Consider the following 26,986-nt stretch of genomic DNA (forward strand, 5'->3'; position numbering starts at 1 on the left):
AATATTAAGTATTTGTGTTTGGCTTTGGGAAGGTCAGCTGTGATTAATTTCCCTTAACTGAATTGCATTCTGCACTTAAAAAAAAAAAAGTAAACCTGTGCTAAGTAACAGGTAAAACACAATCATCTCAACCTCATGGAATATATCTCATCCTGTGTTAAGGGAACAAGTGAGGAGAATAGGTACTCACCATAGTCTGTAAATTTAGAAAATATGCAAAGATAGAACAAAAGCAATTTTAGTTTGAGTTATAGAAACACTATTAACAATGGACAATAATAATACCATGGAGATGAGCTTGAAGGCTGGGAGTTTCAAGAACCTATGGGACTTAGGTATTGAATTCCCATTGAATTTGAATGGGAATTGGATGCCTAGCTTCCTTCAATCTCTTTCAAAATCCCAGCATAAATCCCAAGAGAACACAGTCTACATGGAGTTGAGAATACTGGTGGAAATATTATAGGTATCAACTTTTTAATCAAAGCAGTCATCTCTACCTTCCTGGAATTATACAAATGTCTTAATCTTAACCATTCAATTTCCCATATGATTATACCTTTGGTTATACTGCCCTCAAGTGGCAAAAAAGAAGTCCCTTCATTGAATATAGTTTATTGTATTGAATAATTTATCTATCAGCTGCTTAACACATTTCCTGTGTATTTTTTCCTCAGTGTGGAAGCAAGCCTGTCCACTGCTCTCCTGCTGCAGTTCCTGGCAGAAGAGTACATGCTAGTCTGAAAAGTACAGTGCATGATTCCTACCTGAAGATCTTGTTGATGGAATATGAATGGCACTATGCTTCCAAAAGCTACGAAAAGTCCAGAGCACTGCAGCTACCTGTTTTTATGAGTCAGGTAAGGAGGTAAGAGTAAAGACTGGATAAACTCTGTGACTACAAGAATCAGGGTGAGCTTGTAGTTAAGGAAAAAGGGATCTATACAACATAGCCTGTCTCACTGAGTCTCATGTTGAACACACACCCCCAAGAGCCAACTATGGATTACATAGGGCTTCAGTGACAACCCTATCCTAACAAAGAACCAGAGAGTATAAATAGCACACTAGACCCTCTGTCACTGGAGGACACACAGTAAGGAGATGCAGAAGGAATCTATCTTTGAGGACTGAGACATGCAAGAGTGTTAATTTGGAAAATGAAGGGGAAATTAAGAACTGACTGGAATAGGCAATAAAACTATTATTAGTCACATTTCCTAAAACGATGTATAACTAGACATTCTGACATATGTAAGAGCACCACTATATCCACTAATAGGAAAAATGTAACCTGAAACTTTGTTCACAAAAGTAACAAAAAACATCACCCTATTGCTAATAAACCAACCAATTGGAAAAAGGTCCCATACTTTCCTGAAACAAATGATAATAATTAGGGCTGTAGGGCTCACTCAAAACAAGTAATTTTTAGTCACTGGAAGAAAATGGGAGTTGGGCTGACAGTCACCACATGTCACATAACCCAATTTTCTTGCAAGATACTAAGGACAAGGTATAGATAGCAGCCAGTTTACTGATTCTTCTGCCAGACTGGTAAAAAGGCAGCTATGGATCAACATGCTTTGGCTTCATATTTTGGAAATATTTGTTTTTTAAATATCAAACTATTTTTTTCAGTCACTGAGAGGACATAGTACCATTTACACACTTTTCTGACAGAAATTCTGGCTTGTAAATGAAGTCCCTGTGGAAAATGTGGAAAGGGTCACAGCTATACTGCTAATTTCAGTTCAGATTTACAATACTGTCATAGAATCATTGTACAGAAGTGGCATCTCACACTCCAAGGGCCAAGCAATGACCTCAACATGCACTCACAACTGCTACCGATTTCAATGGTAGTTGAATACATATTTTAGAACAGGACTCAGAAACTTTTGTTTTACACAAGATTAATACTTTTCACTGCACACTATTTCAATCCCCTGAAGGCAGTTCAGTTATGCTGGAGAGCTATGAAACTTCCAGCTCCATTGCCTCAGCTGCAAACAAGAAATAAAAGAAACCATTTACATGTATTAGATAGCACTAAACAAATGTATTGATTAGGAAATATTTGGTAGGAGAATAAAAACAAAAGGTGAGGACCTTCCTCCTAGTGAGGAGTTTACCTTTTCATTACACATGATGCCATTTCTTCTGAAAAGAAACATTTGAAATATTTGGTCAACTAAGCAACCACCACCACTGACCAGTGAACAGGCTTACAAATGTTATAAGACTTGTTGTGCTATAGGAACCTTCAGAGTGATGCTCCCATTCTATCCCAAATCATAAAATGTGAATGGCATTCAGAAAAAATGTACTTAATTTCAATGTGTGATTTAGTATCATTACCATTTCTCCACCTCTTCATAGAAGTTATGAAAAAAAGTTCTACAATGAATCCACCACGCATTTCCTCATTTGGCATCATATATGCAGGCTTTAGTTAACTGACCAATGTACCTATTACATTACAACCTTACATTCTAGAGTTTACTATTTAACTTATACATGATTATTTTACTGTTTTGATTAAAAAGTGCTAACTCATGAAAGCATCATCTTGATTACACACCTCAGAATATTCATCAGCCAAGTTTATTTTTCCCTCCATTCAAGTCATTTTATAAGTACTGTTGTGGAATTTAAATGAGAAGCTGCAAGCCTCCATCTACAACTAGAATATGCCCTGTAATATAGGGAGACTCCAGAAGAAAGACAACAGCTTGTGCAACTTCATCAGGCTCTCCAAATCTTCCAAGAGGAATGGTTTTCTTCAACTGATCTTCTTTCAAATGTGCAGTCATCTCTGTGTGAACAAAGCCTAAGAGAAAAAAAAGTTTGTGACATAAAATGTAAGCAGAATTGATGAGAGTAGCTGTAGAAGTCTGGAAGAAATCCTAGTATGATACAGTGGCTCTGTAAGATCCTTGAGTCCTATCCTTATCCAACGTAAAGTAAGTTTATGAAAAAACGTAACAGTTATTTCACTGAGAATCAATCCAACCTCAGTACAAATACATTTTGTGTGTGTGTGTACACACACACACACACACACACACACTATTACTCCTGAGGGCATTCTGTGCCAAAAAATTAAAAATTCTGCGCACCATATTTTAAAATTTTGCAAGTTTTATTTGTCAATAAATAAATGCAGAGGCTCCAGCATGGCAGTGGGGAGCACATGCCACTGGCTGCACAAAGGTTAGAGATCACCCTGCAGCCCCCCATCACCAACCACCCTTGAGACACGGACTCAGCGGTGAGGCTGCACCCTACTCTGACCCAACACAAGGCCTGGACCTGCCCCAGAAAATCCCTAGAGCTCTGAAAATGGCCAGGCGCACCAAGTGTGGGGCAGACAGGCTCAACCAGGCAGGATCCAAGTGTGGGGTGAGAGGGTTCTGTGTGGGACGATCTCAGTGGGGGGTCTAGATGTGGGGGGATCTGGATTCACAGAGGTTCGTTGGGGGGCTTCCAAGTGAAGATGGTTGGATCTCAGCGGAGGGGTCTGGGTACAGCTAGTTGGGGTCAGGGGCATCAGGGTATGGATGTGGGGACTCAGGGTGGTGCAGGGAGGTGGGGCTCATCAGTATGGGGGTTTGAGTGCAGGGAGCTCAATGTGGGGTGGTCTGGGGGTGAGGGCAGGGGTCTGGAGGCAGGGGGTCTGGGTGCAGGGCGTTGAGGTTCAGTGGGGTGGAGTTCAGATATGGAGGGTTAGGGAGGTTTTGGGTGTATGGGGTGAAGCTTGGCGGGGGTGTCTGGGTATGGGAGAGTCAGATGCACGAGAGTTGGGTACATGGGGGAGCAGCTCCCCATACAGTGATCCCTCACGCGCAACTGAGAAGCTATGGGGGCAGGAAGCAGGGGAGGTTTCTGGCGGTGGGTCTGACACAGCCCCAGCCACTCCTTGCAGGGGAATAAGTCCAGTCCTCTCCTGCCTCCAGCCTAGCCGGACTAGCAGCTGATCCCAGCTCAGGGTAGGAGCCATTGGCTGGGGTGTCCCCAGCCCCACGTTGATTTACCTCTCGGCCGGCTGCTCCAATATACCTGCACTGCTAGGGAGTAGTGCGTGACTGCTCTTGCAGCTTCCCTGTCAGAAAATCATTTTTCTGTGGGGAAGCAAAGAAATTTGTGGGGCATGAATTCTGCACCTGCACAGTGGCGCAGTATTTCCCCAGGAGTAATATATAAGCACACACACACCCTCCTGCAACAGCAATCAACATATATTAGAGTGGTTTGATGTCAATGGAAACCTGTAATAACTTAATCATATCAGGTTTTTCACAATAAAGAGAGATTTCAGAAGCTGATCCTCGAAAACACATTATGTATAGTGAGACACGCTGCCCCATATTCATCATTGTGGTATAATTATGATATAGTTATGACACAATTATGATGCATCTTGTGCAAAATGTGTCATGTGAGGTGTGTATGGAAAGGTTTAATTTGCTGAATATGATTATCCTATTTGTATGCATGTATCATTTTTGTATCTAGAGTTACAAATATTGACTATGTAGTTGTATTTCAAATGTGTTTACTCCTGGGTAACACCCAAAGGTTTGTTTGCATTCAGGCTAGCCAGCACATCATGAATGGCCCATCAGCAAAGACAATGGGCCAGGGAAAACGCTTGTCCTCACCTAGGGACGCTTCAACTAGTCTATGAATAATGGCTGCTATGACTATGCGAGGCATGCAAGAGCATGCAACCAGACCATATAATACTGAACTCAATTTTGGTACCTGTATTTTTCCACAAATTGGGCTGGGAACCTGATTTGGAAAAAAGGGGTTCCTGACGTACAGAGAAACTATGTAAAGGTGGGGAGTGACATCATGACTTGTCTTTACTCCCCCACCACTCAACATCTGAAAGAACCTCCAAAAGACAAAGGACTCGGAATGGGGGAGGAGACCCCAAGCTGCAAAGCAGATGCAACTTGTGCCTCAAGAATTTGCAAGCCTGCTTGTATCATCAGTCAGGGTAAGATTTGCTGATTCAAATCTATCTAGTTTGTATAAGACTTAGATTGCGATTTTGTTTGATTTCCTAGGTAACCTGCTTTGATCTAAAAAAAGAACAGGAGTACTTGTGGCACCTTAGAGACTAACAAATTTATTAGAGCATAAGCTTTCGTGGGCTACAACCCACTTCTTCGGATGCATATTGAGTGAAACATATCGAGGAGATATATATACACACACATACAGAGAGCATGAACAGGTGGGAGTTGTCTTACCAACTCTGAGAGGCCAATTAAGTAAGAGAAAAAAAACTTTTGAAGTGATAATCAAGGTAACCAAGTACAGACAGTTTGATAAGAAGCAAGTGTGAGAATACTTACAAGGGGAGATAGATTCAATGTTTGTAATGGCTCAGCCATTCCCAATCCCTGTTTAGCCCTGAGTTGATTGTCTGTTTGCTATCACTTAAAATCTATCTTTCTGTAGTTAATAAACTTGTTTTAGGTTTTATTTTAACCAGTGTGTTTTTAAGTGAACTGTCAGTGAATCTTGGCTCTGTTAGCAAGGGCTGTTGCATATCTTCCCCACATTGAGGGGGAAGCGGACTAATTTAATGAGCTTGCACTGTACAGAGAGGTACAGGGATACATGGGGATGGTGGAGGGGGTGGCTGAGTGGGGGCACAGAGACATAAGAACAGGGGGAGGGGGCACAGGGCAGTGTTCCCTCTAATTTTTCCCACCCATGTGCGGAATGAACTTTGTTATGTGCACCAATACAGAGGTGATGTGTCACACATCACCTCCATATTGGTACACCTAACAAAATTAATGCTGAAGGGTGGGCTGAGGAGTTTGGAGTGTGGGAAGGGGCTCAGAGCTTGGGTGTAGGGGGGTGAGGGCTCCAGCTGGGATTGCGTGCTCTGGGGTGGTGCTGAGGGGACTGGGGTGCAGTGGGGCTCCCCGGGGTCACGGTGGGGAGAGAGAGGACTCCCCCACCAGCTCTTTCCCCTCCAAAGCAGCAGCTGGGCTGGGGGCGAGAGGTGTCGCTCCCCTGACCATGGCAGGTCCAGGGTTGGGCTGGGTCAGGCCCAAGCTGGGTCGGGCTGGGGGAGGGGTGCTGCAGCAGGTCCAGGGCTTGGGGAGAGGTAGCTCTGGGATGGGTGGGGAGGGGAGGATGTCTGATTAGGGGTAGATGGACATGTGGACAGAGGATGTAAGGACACATGAGGATGGGGCAGATGTGCCTGACTGAATGGGAGAGGCTAGGGGTCAGCCAGGGTCTGCATGTGGGGGAAACTCCCTAACAATCCCTCCCCAAAAAAACCTGGTGGGAAAAAATGGAACAATACCCAACTACTGTGAGGGGGGAATGTCAGGGGGAGAACAAGAGCAATGGAAGCATGTGACCGTGAGAAGCAGGCCAAGGAAAAGGAGGGCTAGTGAGGGGGAAATAGAACTCAGGAACAGGTTTGGGTGTTTGGATAACGAGGAGGGGAGGCAGCAGGTGGTAACTAATGGTGGGAGGCAGAGGAAGAAGAGAAGAGCAGCTAGTCCAATAGAGAGAGGGGAGGAGTTGATGGAGACAGCATCAATACTGAGCCCCAGGAGGATACAGGATGGCACTAGGGGGACTATAAGGGAAAATAGAAACAGACAGGAGTTACGACTACAGGGAACAGGGGATAGATTAGTAGATCGCACTGTCACCAGGCAAAGGCAGGTTTATGTGATTGGGGACTCCTTACTGAGGAGGTTAGACAGGCCTGTGACCAGGGCGGACCCAGAGAACAGAAGGGTGTGCTGTCTGCCGGGCGCTAAGATACTGGATGTGGACCTGCGGTTGAAAAGGATCCTAAAAGGAGCGGGTAAGAACCCCTTGATCATCCTTCACGTAGGAACGAATGACACGGCTAGGTTCTCGCTAAAGAGAATCAAGGGAGATTATGCCAGACTGGGGAAGACACTTAAGGAAGTCGAGGCTCAGATTATCTTCAGTGGGATTCTGCCTGTTCCTAGAGAAGGACAGCAAAGGGCTGACAGAATTGTGAGGATAAATAGCTGGCTAAGGGAGTGGTGCTATAAGGAGGGCTTTGGGATGTATGGCCACTGGGAGACTTTCGGGGACAGACAGCTGTTCTCACGGGATGGACTTCACCTGAGTAGGGAAGGAAATAGACTTCTGGGAGGGAGGCTGGCTCATCTCATCAAAAAGGCTTTAAACTAGGAATTTGGGGGAGACGGTTGGGAGATATCCAGTTAATCTCCACGCCAGATTCCAACACTGAAAAGGAGTGTGAGGAGATAAGCACAGATATAGGTAGGGGTAAGGGATTGGACATAAGAAGGAGGGGGCGGATGGACAGTACGGGGTCCGTACCAAATTGCATAACTAATGGGAGAAAGGATAAACAGCATACAGTAAGATGTTTATACACCAATGCAAGAAGCCTAGGTAACAAAATGGAGGAATTGGAGCTCCTGGTCCAAGAAATAAAACCGGATATCGTAGGTATAACCGAAACGTGGTGGAACGGTAGTCATGACTGGAGTACAGGTATGGAAAGGTATGTGCTGTTTAGGAATGACCGGAACAAAGGTAAAGGTGGGGGAGTGGCATTGTATGTCAATAATGAGGTAAACTGTAAAGAAATAATAACTGATGGAATGGATAAGACGGAATCTGTCTGGGCAATAATTACACTGGGTAAAAGAACTACTAGAGCCTCCCCTCGGATAGTGCTTGGGGTGTGCTATAGACCGCCGGGATCTAGCCTGGATGCGGACAGAGATCTATTTAATGTTTTTAGGGAAGTAAAAACTAATCAGAACTGTGTAATTATGGGGGACTTTAACTTCCCAGATATAGATTGGGGAACAAATGCTAGTAACAGTAATAGGGCTCAGATGTTCCTAGACGTGCTTGCAGATGAATTCCTTCATCAAGTAGTAACTGAACTGACAAGGGGGGATGCCATTTTAGATTTGGTGCTGGTGAGTAGTGAGGACCTCGTTGAGGAAATGGTTGTAGGGGACAACCTTGGCTCGAGTGACCATGAGCTAATTCAGTTTAAACTAAATGGAAGGATTAACAGAATTAAAACTGTGTCTAAGGTTTACGATTTCAAAAAGGCCAACTTTAATAAATTAAGGCAACTACTTAGGGAAGTGGATTGGGCTAACATACTTAGGGATCTAAAGGCAGATGGCGCCTGGGATTATTTCAAGTTGAAGTTGCACGAGCTGTCCGAGGCCTGTATCCCGAGAAAGGGAAAACGGTTAGTAGGCAGGAGATTTAGACCTAGCTGGATGAGCGAGCGTCTAAAAGGGGCAATTAAGAAAAAACAGAAAGCGTACAAAGAATGGAAGAGGGGAGGGATCAGCAAGGAAACGGACCTTATTGAGGTCAGAGCATGTAGAGATGCAGTGAGAAAGGCCAAAAGCCGTGTAGAATTGGACCTTGTGAGGGGAATTAAAACCAATAGTAAGAGGTTTTATAGCCATATAAATAGGAAGAAAACAAAGAAAGAGGAAGTGGGACCGCTGAAGAATGTAGATGGAGTGGAGATTAAGGATAATCTAGGCATGGCACAATATCTAAATGAATATTTTGCATCGGTCTTTAATAAGGCTAATGAAAGGCTTAGGAATAGAGGCAGCAGAACAGAGGGGAATAAAGGAGGGGGGGTTGACATTACCGTATCAGAGGTGGAAGCCAAACTTGAACAGCTAAACGGGACTAAATCGGGCGGACCGGATGATCTTCATCCTAGAATATTGAAAGAACTGGCACGAGAAATTGCAAGCCCCTTAGCGATAATTTTTAATGAATCTGTTAACTCGGGGGTGGTACCGTTGGACTGGAAAATAGCTAATGTGGTTCCTATTTTCAAGAAAGGGAAAAAAAGTGACCCGGGTAACTACAGGCCTGTTAGTTTAACATCTGTAGTATGCAAGGTCTTGGAAAAAATTTTGAAGGAGAAAGTAGTTAAGGACCTTGAGGTGAATGGCAATTGGGACAAATTACAACATGGGTTTACAAAAGGCAGATCGTGCCAAACCAACCTGATCTCCTTCTTTGAGAAAGTAACAGACTTTCTAGATAAAGGAAATGCGGTGGATCTAATATACCTCGATTTTAGTAAAGCGTTTGATACTGTACCGCATGAGGAATTACTGGTTAAATTGGAAAAGATGGGGATCGATATGAAAATCCAGAGGTGGATACAGAACTGGTTAAAGGGGAGACTGCAGCGGGTAGTACTGAAGGGTGAACTGTCAGGTTGGAGGGAGGTCACCAGTGGGGTTCCTCAAGGTTTGGTTTTGGGTCCGATTTTATTTAATCTATTTATTACTGACCTCGGAACCGAATGTAGGAGTGGGCTGATAAAGTTTGCAGATGACACGAAGTTGGGAGGTATTGCCAATTCGGAGAAGGATCGGGATATCCTGCAGGGAGACTTGGATGACCTTGTAAATTGGAGTAATAGTAATAGGATGAAATTTAATAGTGAGAAGTGTAAGGCGATGCATTTAGGGATGACTAACAAGAATTTTAGTTATAAGCTGGGGACGCATCGGTTGGAAGTAACGGAAGAAGAGAAGGACCTCGGAGTCCTGGTTGACCGCAGGATGACTATGAGTCGGCAATGTGACGTAGCTGTGAAAAAAGCTAATGCGATCTTGGGATGCATTAGGCGAGGTATTTCTAGTAGGGACAAGGAGGTGCTGCTTCCGTTATACAAGGCGCTGGTGAGACCTCATTTGGAGTACTGTGTGCAGTTCTGGTCTCCTATGTTTAAAAAGGATGAACTCAAACTAGAACGGGTACAGAGAAGGGCCACTAGGATGATCCGAGGAATGGAAAACCTTTCGTATGAAAGGAGACTCGAGGAGCTCGGTTTGTTTAGCCTAACCAAAAGAAGGCTGAGGGGAGATATGATTGCTCTCTTTAAATATATCAGAGGGATAAATACCAGGGAGGGAGAGGAATTATTTCAGCTCAGTACTAACGTGGACACGAGAACAAATGGATATAAACTGGCCGTGGGGAAGTTTAGGCTTGAAATTAGACGAAACGGTGGGGGCAAAAGACCTGTCTGGCTTCAAGATTAGGCTAGATACGTTTATGGAGGGAATGGTTTGAGGGGATAACGTGATTTTAGTCAATTAGGCAATAACGTGCCATCGCTGGTAAAATGAGGGTCCGGCTGGAGAATCTTGCCTATATGCTCGGGGTTCTACTGATCACCATATTTGGGGTCGGGAAGGAATTTTCCTCCAGGGTAGATTGGCAGAGGCCCTGGAGGTTTCTCGCCTTCCTCTGCAGCATGGGGCAGGGGTCACAAGCTGGAGGATTCTCTGCGACTTGAAGTCTTTAAATCACGATCTGGAGACTTCAACAGCTGAGTTAAGGGAAAGTGGGTGGATCAGCTTATGTGGCCTGCATCATGCAGGAGGTCAGACTAGATGACCATAATGGTCCCTTCTGACCTTAAAGTCTATGAGTCTACTGTCCAAGTTCACACCCGGGCTCCTTCCCAGTAATTACTTCCCTCTACCTCAGCTCCTCTGTTACCCCTGCCCCCCCCCCCCCCGCCCCAAGCCTTTGCACTGCTTCTGAGGAGTGCAGGAAATACGGTTCTGCACTGTAGTTTAAATGAATCATTACTCTAAGTTATGTATTAATATGCCTAGTAAGGAATCTATTTGTCTAAAAACGTTTCCTGAATCTTTTTTGTTGTCTGTATTGTTACAGACATACTTGCTGACAGGTATTTTGAAATAAATTACCAAAATAATTGAAACTGGTGTAATTATAGTGTGTTATTTTGACAAATAAAAAATGACAAATTTGGCAGAATTTTAAAGTATTGTGTGCAGAATTTTTAATTTGGCACATACAGCATATACTCGTTCATTAGCCCGTTCATTTATAAGCTGACCCCCCCCCCCCCCCCCCCCAAGATGGATAGGTAAAAATGGCAAAAAAAAACCCAAACAAAAACTGTATAACCCTTTCATAAGCCGACCCTGTATTTCAAGGGTTGGCAAACTTTAGCTCCCGGCCCGCCAGGGTAAGTCACAAGGGGGCCGGGATGTTTTATTTAGGTGTAGCGTTCACAGGCATGAAGCCCCTCAGCTCCCCATGGCCCCGGTTCACCGTTCCCAGCCAACGGGAGCTGCAGGAAGCGGAGCGGGCCGAGGGACATGCTGGCCACCACTTCCCGCAGCTCCCATTGGCTGGGAACGGCAAACCGCTCTGTGCCTGCGAACACTCCAGGTAAACAAAACGACAACGTATTAAGATATTCAATTCAATAGAGCTTAAAATAGTCAAATTTTGGGGTAGACCCCTTAATAAGCCGAGCCCAGCTCTTTAATGCTTTACTTTTTTACCAACAAAATTCAGCTTATGAACGAGTACATATGGTAATTTAAATTTTGGTGCATAATTCCCTCAGGAGTAATTTTCAAAAGGTATAAAAAGTAGAGGTAAAGTGGGCTACCTCTAGGTAAACCCACACAAAGAAGTTTATAAATATCCTAACTGAAATGAATGTTATAGTTACTATAAAAATTTTATTCAGAAGAGCTTCTAGAAAAAACCATGTGCGGCTGGAAAGGTTTTAAACCTTTTGTTTATTTCTTAATGTTGAAATGGCAAATCCCTTTTGTGGAACACATATTTGCAAATACTTTAGCTAAATGCAAAGCTCCCATATCATTGCTATGTAAATGGTAAAATGTTTTGTGTATGAACATGGAATCTAATGACTTTGCTAAACTAATTACTATTCTGAGAAGCCATTTAAGTATAGAATATTTATATAATTATTTTTTCCCATTAAATTACTGGCATTGCTCAAGCAACTCTCTCATCCATCTTAGGAAGACAAGAAGAATCACCTTTTTGACATGATCATATTTTGGGGGGAAAACCCAATGACTTTTTAAATAATTATGTAAGCTTAGACTATAAGAATTATTTAACTAACTTAAAATCTGTAAACAGTTATAACACGAACAGGAATCAGGGTGGATAAAAATCAATGATTTAAAAAAAAATTAAAAAATATTTAAATCTTTTTTTTGACAAAATGCTTTGAGGAAAAATCTATCTAAAGATAATTTTAATTAAGATACATTATAGCTCAAAGATATCTCATCACAGAATAGGAATTATAAATTCTAATTCTATAGTATGAGACAATATATTCATGTAATGTTTAAGAAAAGTTTTGTAAATGAGTTCCAATAGTTCATGGATTAGGGACCCAATCTCATGGAGTTCCAGGGGATTCTGTATAGATTATTTAGGTTAATCTTTCTGTCTACCCAATGGGACTCAGTGCTCAGTCTAGAAGATACCATCAGAGATGTTTAGTTTTGCAGTTCTCAAACTGTGGATTTGTGTCTCCAGAGATAACAGCAAAATGTTTTTAAACAAATAAATGAGGTGAGAAATAACAGACCTCAACGCTATCGTCCCTCTGCAAATTTGTGTACACAGAATCAATCCCTTACCTCTCCCTAAAAGTGCAACGTTTCAAAAAGTTCAATGAATAGAAGATTGTTGAGGGCAGAATAGATCTGGACAAGGAGAAGTCTGGAGATAAATGTGAGACGGGAGGGACAGGCAGTAGAAACAAAAGTGAAACTGTTTGAGCAGCATATTCCAGAAGTCTTGAGGTCTTTCTGAGTGTAGCCTTCATTGATTTGAGATCTACCATACCATTCTCTCACTAGAAGGGAAAACCTATAATGGCAGCAGGCCATAAAAGAGAGCCAGGTTGGGAATATTTTAATGAAGCTCCTCTACCTGTGGGTAAGACAGGCATGCATGCAAAATGTAAACAGTGCAACAAAGAAATGCAAGGCCTGGTCGCCTGAATGAAACCATATCAAGAGAAGTGTTCCTTCTCAGGAGGAAGCTACGTTGATGATGATGAAAGGAACGTGTCTGAACATGCAGGATCTTCAGGTTGGTAAACTTTTTTGTTTCATACTCCTTTCTTAAGGACTGCCTGTCTTCCTTCTGGACGATTCTTGAATTCTTATGTGTGAGCAATAATATAGTAGTTACTCTAGATGCAGTTGTGATAAAAAAATAAATAGCTGAACTAGGCAGATCTTCCTTTTACAATTTCACCTTTTAAGTAGTACTGAGCTTCAGTGAATGCAATGAGTAATACTAAATGAGCAGTATGGTAATAATAATTAAATAACTGCATTGACTTATTTTGTTTAGGAGAATCCATCCTCAACATACAGGATTCTGAAGACTATCCACCTTCAAGAGCACCATCATTTTCTATAGTTTCAGAGTTATCTGCCAATAATAATGTTTCAGTCACGTCTTGTATGTCACATAGCCACAGTATATCACCTGTAGCAAAAAGAAAAAAAAAATCTCCATCATCCAGAAACAACCATAGATAACTTTGCGATAAGAACCAGCAGATTTCAAAGAGGTAATTGATGAAAAAATTGCCCCATTTGTTTATGCAACAAACTCTCCTTTCCGTATGATTGAGAACTCATACTTCATTAACACGGTTCAATCATTAAGACCAGGATATAGTCTACCCAACAGAGCAGATGTCGCAGGCAAATTGCTGGATAAAGTGTATGAAAGAGAAATTGAGCAGTGTGCAAAAGGTCTAGAGGGTGAAATTGTTAACCTGAATCTTGATGGGTGGAGCTATGTCCACAATGATCCTGTTGTACGTGCTTGTGTGACAATAGAAGAAGGGAATGTCTTCCTTACAGAAACAATTGATACATCAGGAAATGCACACACAGCAGAATACTTACAAGAAGTAGCAGTAAAAGCTATAACAAACTGTGAAAAAAAATTCGAATGTCACAGACAATGCTGCAAATGTATCCAAGATGAAAAGAAATTTTTAGAAGTGAGTACCAAGCTAATAACATACGGTTGCAGTGCTCATTTGATGCACCTCCTAGCTCAAGACTTCAGTGTTCCAGAAATAAAGGCTAATGTTGAAATTGCAAAATACTTCTGCAACAACCCATTTTGCAGCAGCTGCTCTGAAAAAAGTGGGAGGAACCAAGCTAGCTCTCTCACAAGACATGTGATGGAACTCAGTAGTGGACTGTTTTGAGTATTATATCAAGAACTGGCCTAATCTGATGACAGTTTGTGAACAAAATTGTGAAAAAAACAGATGGCACTGTCACAGCCAAAGTTCTCAGCATTGGTCTTAAGAGAAATGTTGAACACATGCTGAGTACCCTGAAGCCTATTTCTGTAGTCTTGAAAGGAAATAGCTGTTTTATTGCTGACTCTGTTGAAATTTGGAAGGAACTGAGTGAAAAGAGAAATATGCAATGACAGAATTAAATTACAAGCATTAAAAAAAACAGTGAATGAGACAAGCACTATATTCTCAATACGCGGTACCAGGGTCAAACCTTAACTGCTGAAGAAGAGGAGTTGGCTATGACATGGACATCCAGCAATCATCCCTCCATAATGCCAACTATAATAAACTTCAGAGCTAAGGGTGAACCATTCAAGAAATATATGTTTGCTGACAATGTTTTAAAGAAAGTCACACCAGTGAACTGGTGGAAGTCACTTAAGCACTTGGATTCAGAGACAGTTGAAGTGATAATCTCACTTTTAACAGCAATAGCTTCTTCTGCCGGTGTAGAAAGAATATTTTCTTCCTTTGGACTAATTCATTCCAAATTAAGAAATCATTTGGGACCTGAAAAAGCAGGAAAGCTTGTTTTTCTTTTCCAGATTATGAACAGGAAAATGAATTTATAGAATATCAGGGTTGGAAGGGACCTCAGGAGGTCATCTAGTCCAACCCCCTGCTCAAAGCAGGACCAATCCCCAGACAGATTTTTACTCCAGTTCCCTAAATGGTCCCCTCAGGGATTGAACTCACAACCCTGGGAAGGTGAAGACGACTGAGTTAGATGCAGAAGCCAATATTTTAAGTTTCTCATGTTGACCTGTCTGACATAGTCAATTTAATTTGTTTGTTTTTTTAATATTTACCGTATATACTCGATCACAAGCCAGTTCGTTTATAAGCCGACCCCCCCCCCCCAGATGGATAAGTAAAAATGGAAAATTTTTATAACCCATTCATAAGCCGACCCTATAATTCAGGGGTCAGCAAACTTTGGCTTCCGGGCCATCAGGATAAGCCGCTGGTGGGCCGAGATGTTTGTTTACCTCAAGCATCCGCAGGCACAGAGGTAAACCTAAGTAAACAAAGTGTCCCAGCGGGCCAGCTGTTTACCCTAACAGGCCGGGACAGCAACCGGTGGGGAAATTTTTGGGGGGGGGGGGGGAGAAGCTGGGAGTCAGGGGAGTAACCCCTGTGACCACTCCCCACATGACCCCATCCCTAGCCCGGGACTCCCACACTCTCCCCATCCCATCCCTTCCCACCTTATCTGGGGAGGGCCAAAGGAAGATGTCTCTGACCTGGCTGGAGCTGCTCCAGCAGGCTGGGCAGTGCGGCCACAGCCTGCTCCGGCGAGCCTGACCGGGTGGCGCGGCCACAGCATGTTCCAGAGGGCTGGGCCACGCAGCACGGCCGCAGCGTGCTCCGACGGGCTGCGCAGCGTGGCCACAACCTGCTCTGGGGGCGCAGGGTCGAGCCGCACGGCTGCAGTCTGCCAGCCCCAGAGCTGCAGCTGCTTCAGAGGCTGGGGGGAGAGCAGCGTGGCCAGAAGCAGAGACTCTGGCCCCACCTCTTCCCTTCTGTCTCTGCTGCCTCTCCTTGCTCCCTCTGTTGGGGGGAGGGGCTGTGTCCCACCTCTCCCTCTCTATACCCGTTCATAAGCCGACCCCCTTCTCCGGTGCTTCCCTTTTTTACTAAAAAATTCGGCTTATGAACGAGTATATACCGTAATTCAACTATTTTAGTTAAAAACAATTTTAACAAATACAAAACCTGATTTTAAAAAACTTGAATGTTTGACTAAATTCAAAAATTCATATGCTTGTTTTGTTAAAATATTATATGTTTGCTGTTGAAGAAAAAAAATCCAGAATTGTTGTTTTAGTTAATTAAAACAATTTAAATGTCTGTCTGTTGATGTTCTCCTACTAATACAGCATGGCAAGAAAATCCTCCCAATATTAATGATTAACCTGTTGAATTGGAGATAGTTCACCATGCAATGATTTCATAAATATCGGCTTTAATTACCTTTGGTAAATGAAATAACCAAACAATCATTCATTTTCTAATATAGCTGTATAACTAATCTGAAAAGTTTTCAAAATAAATCACTTTAAAAATGTATAGTGTGTACCTTCTAAAATGAAACCTACATCTATGAGTTGTGAAGAATATGTATTAAGGTTATAACAACCAACAAGAATGCACTTTTATGTAGAAATCCATGATTAAATCGAGTCTTCCTGACTAATGATTTAAGTCAAATCCACCCTGACAGGAATGTTTGGGCTTTTTGAAAACCATTTCGTTTCCTGTCAAAACTAATAAAACTGAAAATTTCAGAAAATGGACTGAAGAAAAGAAAAAAAAGTTAATTTTAACTTTTAAAGTTATCTGATGCTTTTGCCATCCAAGAAGAACAAAGGCACTTAGAGAAATGTTGCACAGTCATTAAGCAGACTGCATATTCAGGAGCTAAAGGTGTCACCTAATCTAACCCTGAAAGCAGGGTGCCAATGAAAGAGACAGCAACAAACTTTGAATCTAAACATGTCTGAAAGAGGCTTACTGTCCTATAATTTCATGGAAATAGGAAGATATAAAAAAATAAACCACCCCTCTGAAATGAGAACCCCTCACGCACATCCTCTCTACCCTGCTTAAAAACAGCAAGCACTACACAATTCATCCAGTCCACCTCTACAAGCAAGCTGCCACAGCAGCTAAAAAACACAGAAGACTCAAAAAGAAACCCAACCCAAGAAAACCTCCTCAAGATTTCAACTATGGTGAGATAAAGTTAACTAAGACACTGCCAAAGGATTAGATTTTAAACTATTTTATTTTATTGGAATAGTGAAATGCAGTAACTTAAAATATTAATAGTTTCTCTTGATATTCACCAAAAGGTTAAACTGTATTCTTGGAGAAGAAATGGGGCTAAACATCGGTAAATAAACAGTGGGATTTAATTGGATATAAGATTTTTAACTGGCCAGTCTCAAGACAGCTCCTTAAATGGTTTCTTCTAAGTAAGTGATTTAAATATTTTCTTGGATTTCATGGAATTTAGTGAAAATTGCTTACTCTGCCCAATGATAGTATGTTGTTATCAATGATTTTTATTATATATAAATATAGATAGATAGACAGAGACACCCACCCACCCCCCAAACAGGATACACCTGCTCTTGAAATTATTTTCTAAAGAACACAAATATTCTTTGTTCTCTAAGGATAGACTAAGTCTGGTTTCATAATAATTTTGGGAAATAGGGCCTTAGTTTCAGTTTATAAAGAGAAAAAAGCGCCACACCAAAGGCGAGTCCACTCTCAGAGACGTAACTCTGCTCAAAGCTCTCCAGAGAGAGACATACTTCCATTACAGTCTGTTCTGTAACTGGTTTATTAGTTGGGTTCTATCACTTGTGTTGCTTTGTTTAATGTTTTCTTTTCCTTTCTTTAACAAAATAGCCAAGATCAATAGCTTGATTATTTTTCCTGATCTCAATTATGGTGTACCCAAAGGTATGTAAAGAATCTGACCTTGTAGTTGGCAATAAGAGAAACAATTAGTAAGAACTGGCTTACTATTTCTAGTTTCTCTAAACATTTTTAGTAATTTATAATAATACAATTACTTGGCATCCAACAATTTAAAATTACCCCTTTCTACCCCATACAACTATATGGCCCTTTAAGAAATTGAAAGATCAGTCCCATTAGGAAATAGTACAATACGCCCTCTCTCATCCATTTTCTTTTGTCTAATAAGAGTCTGAAACATTAAGGACACTGCAGATATAGAAAGGAATCTCCTATAAAAGAGAAATTCCTCCTCACGCAGCATTTCTTAAATTTCCTTTTCTACACAGGGTTAGTTCACAGAAGCAAAGGATAAGCAAACAAAATTAAATTAGATATTCAAGAAGGAACACACATTTATTGCCTTAAGCACATTCATATGTAAAAATGGGCTGAGTAATAAGATAGACAAATTTTTTTGTCTAAGAAAACTTTTAAAATAAAAGATTACCATACTGTTTGGAAACTAGCCTAAAACCTGCTACTTAGTAGTGTTTTTCCATCAGTGTACTTTTATAAATAGTTTCTTACTTTCAGAGTACAATAAGCAAATAGTAAGCGCTTCTTTGTTCCATGCTGATCTATAGCTGAAGTAATCACAAACAATGTACAGAGATTTAGTATCTTAATTATGAACTAACCTGGAGCAACCACGTTGACTCGAATTTTCTTTCTTGCTACTTCTTTAGCAAGAGAGCGTGAAAATCCAACTAACCCTGCTTTGCTGGCACTGTACACACTCTGACCAGAATTGCCCTTGAGTCCAACAATACTTCCTAAAACAAACAGAAGAGCAAACAGAGGCCAAATGACAGGCTAAATTTATTCTTTTACAACTTCAGTTGTGGCTTTACTGAAGTCAGAACTTTTAATCACCATCCTTTTAAATAACAGCAATGAGAGCTCGATATGCATGTTGCGTCCCCATCGGCAAGTTAGAACTAAAATCTTCCCTTGAATACATGCCTAACTATTGGAGAGACAGTTAAGATTACAACTAAAGTAATGAAAATAAGATTGCTTCCTGAATATTAACTTATCACTGACAGCAAATCTCTCAGCTATCTATGTACAGTTCATACAAATATGCACCAGAAAATTATAGTACTGGTAAGTCTGTGGCAAAGCTCCCTGAATAATACCCTCCTAGAGAGAAAAAAAGCCATGCCTTTCTCTATTTTGATTTTAATTAAGAATAACGCTTGCAATAATTGGCAGAAGTTACGGGAAGATTATAAAAGCATGATGAAATGCAGACTAAAGGTTTTATAAGGACTTTATCATGGACATGAGCTGTGTTTACATTCAGAGGTTGCTGAAAAAGTTTAAAAAGGAACAATGTGTTCACAAAAGAAAGGCTAAGAAAATAGTGACTCAATGAGTTTAATGAGAAAACACACGTGCATAAAGTTACTTGATTGTATAAGGGTTTGCAGGACTAGGAATAAAAAAGCTAACCACACACACAAAATTCATCATAATTGAAAAAACACAATACTCCTTCAGCCTTTCATAGTGTGTGTTACTTGTGGACTGCTTTAAAAAGGCACTGTAAATCTGCAATCTAGTCTTTTTTTAAAATTAAAAGTAATATAAAACATTACACCTGCCTTTGAATCCTCTTCCCAATTGTTATGGTTTAAAAAAACAACCACAACACACACACACACAAACACACTTTCCTAATTCTTTAACATATTCCTGTCTTTCACAAACAGAGAAATCTATCAGACTGTCCAGATGAAACAACCAAGCTAACTTTACACCAAATGCTATGAATAGTGACAGGTAAATACACTGGGGGAAAATAGAGGGGGGGGAAATATCTTATTTTTCAGTTGTAGGCATATTTGGTTTTCATCTTACAATTAGCTTCAAATGGGCACAGAAGTCTAATCATTTGAAGCGCATTCCAGGCTTGGATAATAATAATAGGCAGAATATTTTCAAAATGATGTGTGAAGAATTTATTATTTGATTATGCCCCTCTACAAGTAACTGGACCCAATGATAAAATATTAATTTCAGGACATTATGCATTTCCTACAATTGTGTTTCAATTTTGGATTCTTACTACACGTTTTTAGAGGTATACCTTTTAACATGAAATTTCTAAGGCCTGGTCTACACTAACCCCCCAAGTCGAAGTAAGGTACGCAACTTCAGCTACGTGAATAACGTAGCTGAAGTCGACATACCTTACTTCGAACTTACCGCGGTTCAGATGCGGTCCACACGCGGCAGGCAAGCTCCCCGTCGACTCCGCGGTACTCCTCTCGCCGAGCTGGAGTACCGCAGTCGACGGCGAGCACTTCCTGGTTCGACTTATCGCATCCAGACCAGACGCGATAAGTCGAACCCAGAACTTCGATCCCCAGCCGCCGAACTAGCGGCTGGGTGTAGAACAGCCCTCAGACTGTGTCTAAGAAAGTCAATGAAATATAATTAACCACCTTCAACTTGCCTAAGGTGGAGACTCACCTATGTTAACAATAGCACCTCCCTGCTGTTGAAGCATATGCCTTACAGCAGCTTTGCATGTCAACATCGTTCCCAGAAGGTTAGTGTTAATTTGGGATACCATATCCTCAGATGTGGTTCTCAGCAACAAGCCATCCCTGTCAAAAAAAAAAAAAAACACCCTGAAAAATTGGTTTAAGTCATCCCTGGTCAAATTCCGTTGACCAGAATGAAGTTACACCAGGTAAGAATTTGACCCTACATATACTAGCACTGTTCTTGATAACACTGAAAAATTATGCACAGGAATAAGACATAAGGCCCGCATCAGCCATTTTGCCGATAGTATATGACAAGCGGTCAAATGTTCTAGCTCAGAGGACTGTCAAACACTAATTTCTAATGGATCAATTTATTTTTGGCCATGAAGAGACCGGAAATTATATATATTTGTACTGGAGTTTCACTTCCATTGAAAATAATATATCTTTGAGTACAACAGAAAAACAAGGAGAGTGAAGTAATATGTTTTATTGGGCCAACTTCTGTTGAAGAGAAAGACAAGCTTTCGAACTTACGCAGAGCTATTCTTCAGGTCTAGGAAGTGGACTTGGAGGGTATGTCCTCACTGCAATTAGACACCCACAGCTGACCCATGTCAGCTGACTCAGGCTCACAAGGCCATAAAATTGTGGTATAGCTTGAGCCTGAGCTCTAGGACACTAGGGAGGATCCTAAAGCTCAGGCTCCACACCAAGCCCTAATGTGTATTTTATTTTTTTACAGACCCACAGGCCAGCTGCAGGTATTTAATTGCAGTGTAGACATATCCTTAGTGTGGCAGCTAAAACACAAAGTGGAACATATTAACTACTTATGCTAAACAACACATATTTCAAGGGATTATTAAAGGAGAAATAGCCCCTTAGTACCTCTCAGTGGTGCTAGTAAAATCCATGTCTTACCAGTACGGGGGAGGGAAAGGGGGGCACCAACTAAGTGGGGGCACGTGACCTCCGCATGTGACTCCTCACCGACCCGCCTCCAGCCCGGGGCTCCTATGCTCTCACCGTCCCCTCCCCATATCCATCCCATGTTATCTGGGGCGGGTGGTGGGGGGTTTACGGGGTTCTGTCCTCCTCCTGCTGTGCCAGAGACAGGGCTGGGAAGGGGGGGGCGGTATAGCAGCCGGAAGAGCTGCCAGCATTCTGCTTCCTTCTCTGCTGCTGCCCCTCCCAGTGGGGAAAGGAGCAGAACTCCCAGCTGCATCTCCATCCTTCCTCATACTACAGCAGCAGCCCTCCTGAGATAGGGCTGGGGGCGGTACAGTCACTGGAGGAACTGCTAGCATTCTGCTCCTTTCCCTGCTGCCCCTCCCAGCATGGAAGTGAGCAGAACCGCCAGCCTCGCCCCCCCCCCCCCCCGCCCCCCAGCCCTCTCCTCTGGCAAGGTTGCTGCTGTGTCTTTCTGGTACACCGTACCGGCTATAAATGGCTTGCTAGTATGGTGTACTGGCCTACTTGCACTGCTGGCCCCTCTCAAGTCGTGTGGGGGAGGGAAGGGTTAAACATTGTTGTAATAAGCCATAAATTCAGTGTCTTTATTCAGTCCATGTTTTTTGGTGTCTAGCAAAGTTATGAATTTATGCTCCCAAGCTCATCTTTTGAAAGTGTTGTGCAGGTTTCCTTTGAGAATGAGAACTGAGAGGTCATAGCTAAAGTAATTGCCTTGTGAAAATTGTTCACCCACAGGTGATATGGTGTTTGTGTCTTATTTTTTCTGTGAGAGTTCATTTGAGAGCATAGTGATTATCTTGTTTCACTCCCACAGTTGTTATTGGGATATTTAGTGCATGTACAAGATCCATGGATCTTGAAAAATGTGTTGCAGAGGATGTTGATCATCACAGCAGTAATTATGTCTACAGGTTTTGCATCTGTTGTTCTGGCTACAACAACACTGACCACAATACACAGTCTTCAGATACACTTCCATTCATTTTTAGAGCCATTAACAATGTGTTTACTTTTGCAATTATTCTCTCAGTATATTTAGTACCTTTCAACAAGAATGCATACCCTACTCTTACTTTCAACATAAAACTAACCTGTTGACTCCAGCAGCATTAACCAAGTAATTAACATGACCTAAATTCTTCTCCACCTCCTCAAGTGTATTTTGGACATCTTGTTCCATGGCTACATCACAGCTAAGTGCCATATGACCTGCTGTATTGAAATGAAGTTGCATTAGGGTAATAGTAAATATAAATAGCAAAATAATAGTAAAAACAGATGTTGAACTAGTTCTAACTTAAGAAATCTGCTCCACCTCAAAGGAGAGTTAAATGAGGACACGTTTCAAGAAGTCTGCTGATTAGTTACAACACTTTCTTGTGTTTTGAATTTTTTGGCCCTTTTCAAGTTTGGAATCAATGTGGTCTAGAACAATTTGAGGTCTAGGCTGGCTGGAAGCCAAGAATTGCCAAGTTTTAACACCGTTTCTGTCACCAACTCACATGACCGTGGACGACTGCCTTAATCTCAAGTTACCCTATCTGTAAAAGGGTGTCTGTAACAATTATTTACTTACCACCTTCCTGGTAGGAGTGTTATGAAGATTATATATTTGGGGAAAAAAGTAAAGTTTTGTGTGAACTGCTCTTAAATGCAAAAATATTGTTATAAAATATAGCTATAAAATTCCCGAAAGAATAGATGGTTCTTAAATGCTGCTTGGAATTTACACACTTTTCCTAACTGAAAAAATGGTATTGGCAGATAACACAAACCCTGCCAGTGTCAGGCCCTAGATTTCATGGCTTATGTTTCAAAACAGCAATGCACACTACTATGCTCAAAAATAGTTTAAATGCACTTTATAATTAATACACAAAATTCACTGGACATTCATTTTGAAACTACACAAATTTAAAAACAAAATAGACCATCTTGCTCCCAGTGACGTTAATGAGAACTTTTCCATTGACAATCATGAGAACAGACCCAGGCCATTATTCACACTATTTCGATAGTAAATCCTCCATCTGCTTTGCTATATGTGGCTTAATTCTCAAATAGATGCTCCGCCTTTTACTTTCACCTGCATTTGTGAATATGCTCAGTTTAGATATATTACTCTTACCAGTTACCTAAACAGTGGACAGGGCATGAATAAACAGTAACAAAGCAATATACATACCACCAAGGTGAGTCACAGTAGTTTGAGCTACTTCCAGATTTCTAGCAATAATAGCCAAGCGGTATCCTTTCCATGCCAGCAGTTGTGCAACAGCTTTTCCAATTCCTCGGGATCCTCCAAAAATGGCACAAACTTTGGCCATCTCCAAAGAATAATTCACAAACAGCAAATAAGTCTACAGTCAACAGTGACAGGCACCACATATTTTAGGAACTGGTCCTTTATGATGCCAATTATCTTCCATTCCCACTGAAGTCAATACAGCACTCTATCGTATCAGATTGTTTCAGTGTTACTGTATTCATACCAAGTTTATTTAAACTTTATCAAACAGCTGAACTAACCACTATTAGCTATGTGTTAAGGCGGAATATCTTCAGTTGAGAAATAAGTGTACTAAAATTTCTGAATTACAGATAATCTTCAATTTTGCAGTCAGATAATCATGAACTACAAATTAACTATTATTTTAAGAGTGTGATAAAGTTTGCAAGCAATATAAAGAATTATATACCTGCTCAAGTCAGTGCTTATAATTCGGTCTTTTCAAAGCCAACTCAAGAACTAAATGTGATTACTGTATTAGCACTTCTGATATTAAAGCCACTCAGACTTTTGATCTTGGCCTCAAAACTCATCCCAAGCATCTCTATGACACCATAACATACCCTATTTTTATTAGTAACACTTACTGTGTTTACATTGCCACTAACCGAACAGTATTTTGTTAATTGCTTCTGCTTTTAAATAAAAAGCTTGTTTAATCAGTTGAAATGATGCTTGAGCAGGTATGTACCTAACTTCAAGCCAAAACCTTGTGCCTTAGTAAAGACAGAATAAGGGCACTAGAATTTGTCACTTTGCCATTATAATGTTGCTTCCTGTGGGAGAGGTGAAGGTAGAAAAGAGGCCTAGTTTCTTTTCTGCTGGTTATGGAAAGAATGCCAAAGGTATCTTTTCAGTTAACTGCCATGTTACATCAAGGGAAATTATGAACATAGGTTTTTAACATGAAAATATTCTGGAACTACATAGACTCCACTTAGCAGTTTTATACAATCTGATAATACCCTTTAAGAAAAATAAATCGTCAGTCCACAAAGGACCATCACAACTGGCAGTTTCAACAGAGAGTGGCCCAGAAGTGAATCAATAATATTTTATAGGGTCATTCCCCCTTACTGAATCACTGCACTTTGTCTTTTACCACAAGGTCAAGGTTGGTATTCTCACCTTTGAGACACTACAGAACCCCCATCTTTCCAGACATTTGTTTTATACCACAGCACCTTTTATCAAAGGATTTCAAAATGCTTTGCCAACTCTAGGCCATCATGGAACTACTCACATGAAAAAGGCCTGTTGGACTGAATCCTAGGGAGAAAAATCTATCCCTGTAGTGGTACTGAGACTAGTGAAGGGGCAGAGTCTTGCACCTTTTCTACTACTGGGGCCATTTTGGCTTCTGGTCAAAGTTTGAACAGCACTAATATCTGCTCAGACACCGAGGTTGGATGCAGCACCTGCTATACACCATTTCAGTCCCAGGACACAACAATGTCTCAGCCATGCCTTCTCCTTCCAGTGATGTTTCCACATCACTGTTCTCCCATGCCCACGCGGGGTGACTTGTTCTCCTGAAAGCAACAGAGAGTCCTGTGGCACCTTTAAGACTAACAGATGTATTGGAGCATAAGCTTTTGTGGGTGAATACCCGCTTTGTCAGATGCATGCGTATTCACCCACAAAAGCTTATGCTCCAATACATCTGTTAGTCTTAAAGGTGCCACAGGACTCTGTTGCTTTTTACAGATCCAGACTAACACGGCTACCCCTCTGACACTTGTTCTCCTGAGTTTCACATCTTGGGAATGAACGGGACTGTTAACTCTTCATGCAAGGAGGCCCACAGGCTTGCAGGGCTCCTCCACGCGCACACCCGCCCTGCAGGGGCAGCGTGGGGAGAACACTACGGGGCTCGGCCCGGAACAGCGAACACCCAGAGGCGCTCGGACAGCTCCCAGGAGTCGCTTTCAGCCTCGGCTCCAGGTGACTGTAGCGCAGCCTCCCGCGGACCCCCTCCACCTGCCGGAGCTTCACGCGAGCGGCGCAGACCCTACCCGGCAGAGAGCGGGCGGCCAGTCTGGCAGGCAGCGCCCCCCGGGCGTTCACCCACCCCCGCTCCCCAGCTCCGCCTTCCGCCAGCCTCCCCTAGGGAGAGTGGCAGTTGGCGAACCCGCCTCGGGGCCAGGTTTCAGCGTGGCAACCGGCTCCCTGGGGCGGAGCAAGCGTTGGAGCCTCGTGCCCCCTTCCACTGCAAGCGCCCTCGGCCTCGCGCTATTTCAGGCGCTTGTCACAGTGGCGCAGCTATACTCTGGGTTCAGCAGTAGCCGGTTACCACGGAGACCACGCCGAGCTCTGTAGCACTCGTCTGCATTCCTCCCGCTACCTCGCTTGGAAAAGCGCGCGCGCGCAGCCCTTCCTTCGTTGTGGCGCACGAGCGGAGACTGCACCGCCTCTCATAAAACGCTATGCAGATCCTGCCAGAGACTACCGGTCCCAGCATGCAATTCGGCCAGGCTGCTCGGGCTACGGATAGAGTGCCCGTAGCTGCCGGCATTATTAGGAAGCAGTGCATGCTGGAACTTGTAGTCGGAGTGCCCAGGTGAAGTTCCGACTGCTGCTGCGCGGGTTCGCAGACCGAAGACGCCCTGCCGCACAGGTTATTTGCGTTGGACTAGGAATAATCTTCCAGTAATTAAACACCACCCAAAGCCTCACGGCAGCCCCCCCAGACAACATGCACCTTGCCCCAGCTGCCATCTCACAAACCAGGCTTCGTCAGTTTTATCACGTGCGATAAAGCCCCAGGTGGTTCTAGGGGATCACAAATTGAATAGGAGTCAATACCGTGATGCAGCTGTGAAAACAGCAGCTATTCTGGGCTCTCACCGTCCCTTCAAGCCCTTCAGTTCTATGGTTATTTTATGAGAATCTTTTTCATTTTAAACAAAAATTGGTAATGCTAAGCTCAATCAATACATCATTCAGAATTTTTTTTACTACTACATTTTAGGTGATTTTTATTTGTCTTCTGGTTACTGAGCCTTTCAGGTGGATTCGTGTCATGTTCTCGAGCTTCTCTCTACAACTGTGAGGACCAGAAATTCATTTTTAAACAAAAGCTGAGCTTCTCGCCTACTCCATTGCCTCCAGGAGCCAGATCTTTAAGGAAAACAGCACGTATCATGAGATGGTGAAATCACAAGAGTTGCCAACATTGAGTAAATCTAGTCCTCAGAGTTGCTGAAAATAAGCAATAAAAGAATCAATATTTTTAAACCTCATGATTTTAAGCCAGTCTCAATTTTGGGGACCCTATTCATGATTTTTGAATGCTTTCTATTGACAATGCTGCAGGCAAACCTAGTCACCCCTGCATGCCCCGCCCCCAGACATGCAGTTATTACTTATGTGCCATGCAGCATCTACCTCTCTCTCTCACTCCCAGACCCCAGCACATAGACAATTTTGCTCTATCTTAGTTCAGAGGTTTTAGGATTTTGAACTGAAATCTCA

The 26,986-nt window shown here is 42.2% G+C and overlaps 1 protein-coding gene across 4 annotated transcripts in view; it reads right to left on the reverse strand.

The window, feature by feature from the left end:
* The window catches only part of CBR4 (carbonyl reductase 4), a 41,230-nt gene extending 15,665 nt beyond the window's left edge, over positions 1–25,565 (reverse strand). Inside the window, exons 1-6 of one of the 4 annotated variants that reach the window (XM_024194917.3) lie at positions 25,528–25,564; positions 23,408–23,549; positions 22,314–22,434; positions 20,228–20,364; positions 18,388–18,522; positions 213–2,833 (exon numbers count right to left, since the gene is read on the reverse strand). In XM_024194917.3, the coding sequence (XP_024050685.1) occupies positions 2,655–2,833; positions 18,388–18,522; positions 20,228–20,364; positions 22,314–22,434; positions 23,408–23,549 (714 nt within the window). In that variant the 5' untranslated portion in view covers positions 25,528–25,564 and the 3' untranslated portion in view covers positions 213–2,654. Of the gene's footprint in view, positions 1–212; positions 2,834–18,387; positions 18,523–20,227; positions 20,365–22,313; positions 22,435–23,407; positions 23,737–25,527 lie in introns of those variants that run through there. The other 3 variants (XR_003899757.1, XM_024194943.3, XM_029910595.1) reach the window with 3 other exon arrangements.
* Between the last annotated feature and the right edge of the window lie 1,421 nt (positions 25,566–26,986).

The sequence above is a fragment of the Terrapene carolina genome, unplaced genomic scaffold (genome assembly GCF_002925995.2).
Source record: "Terrapene carolina triunguis isolate 2854851 unplaced genomic scaffold, T_m_triunguis-2.0 Scaffold66, whole genome shotgun sequence".
NCBI classification, from domain to species: Eukaryota; Metazoa; Chordata; order Testudines; family Emydidae; genus Terrapene; species Terrapene triunguis.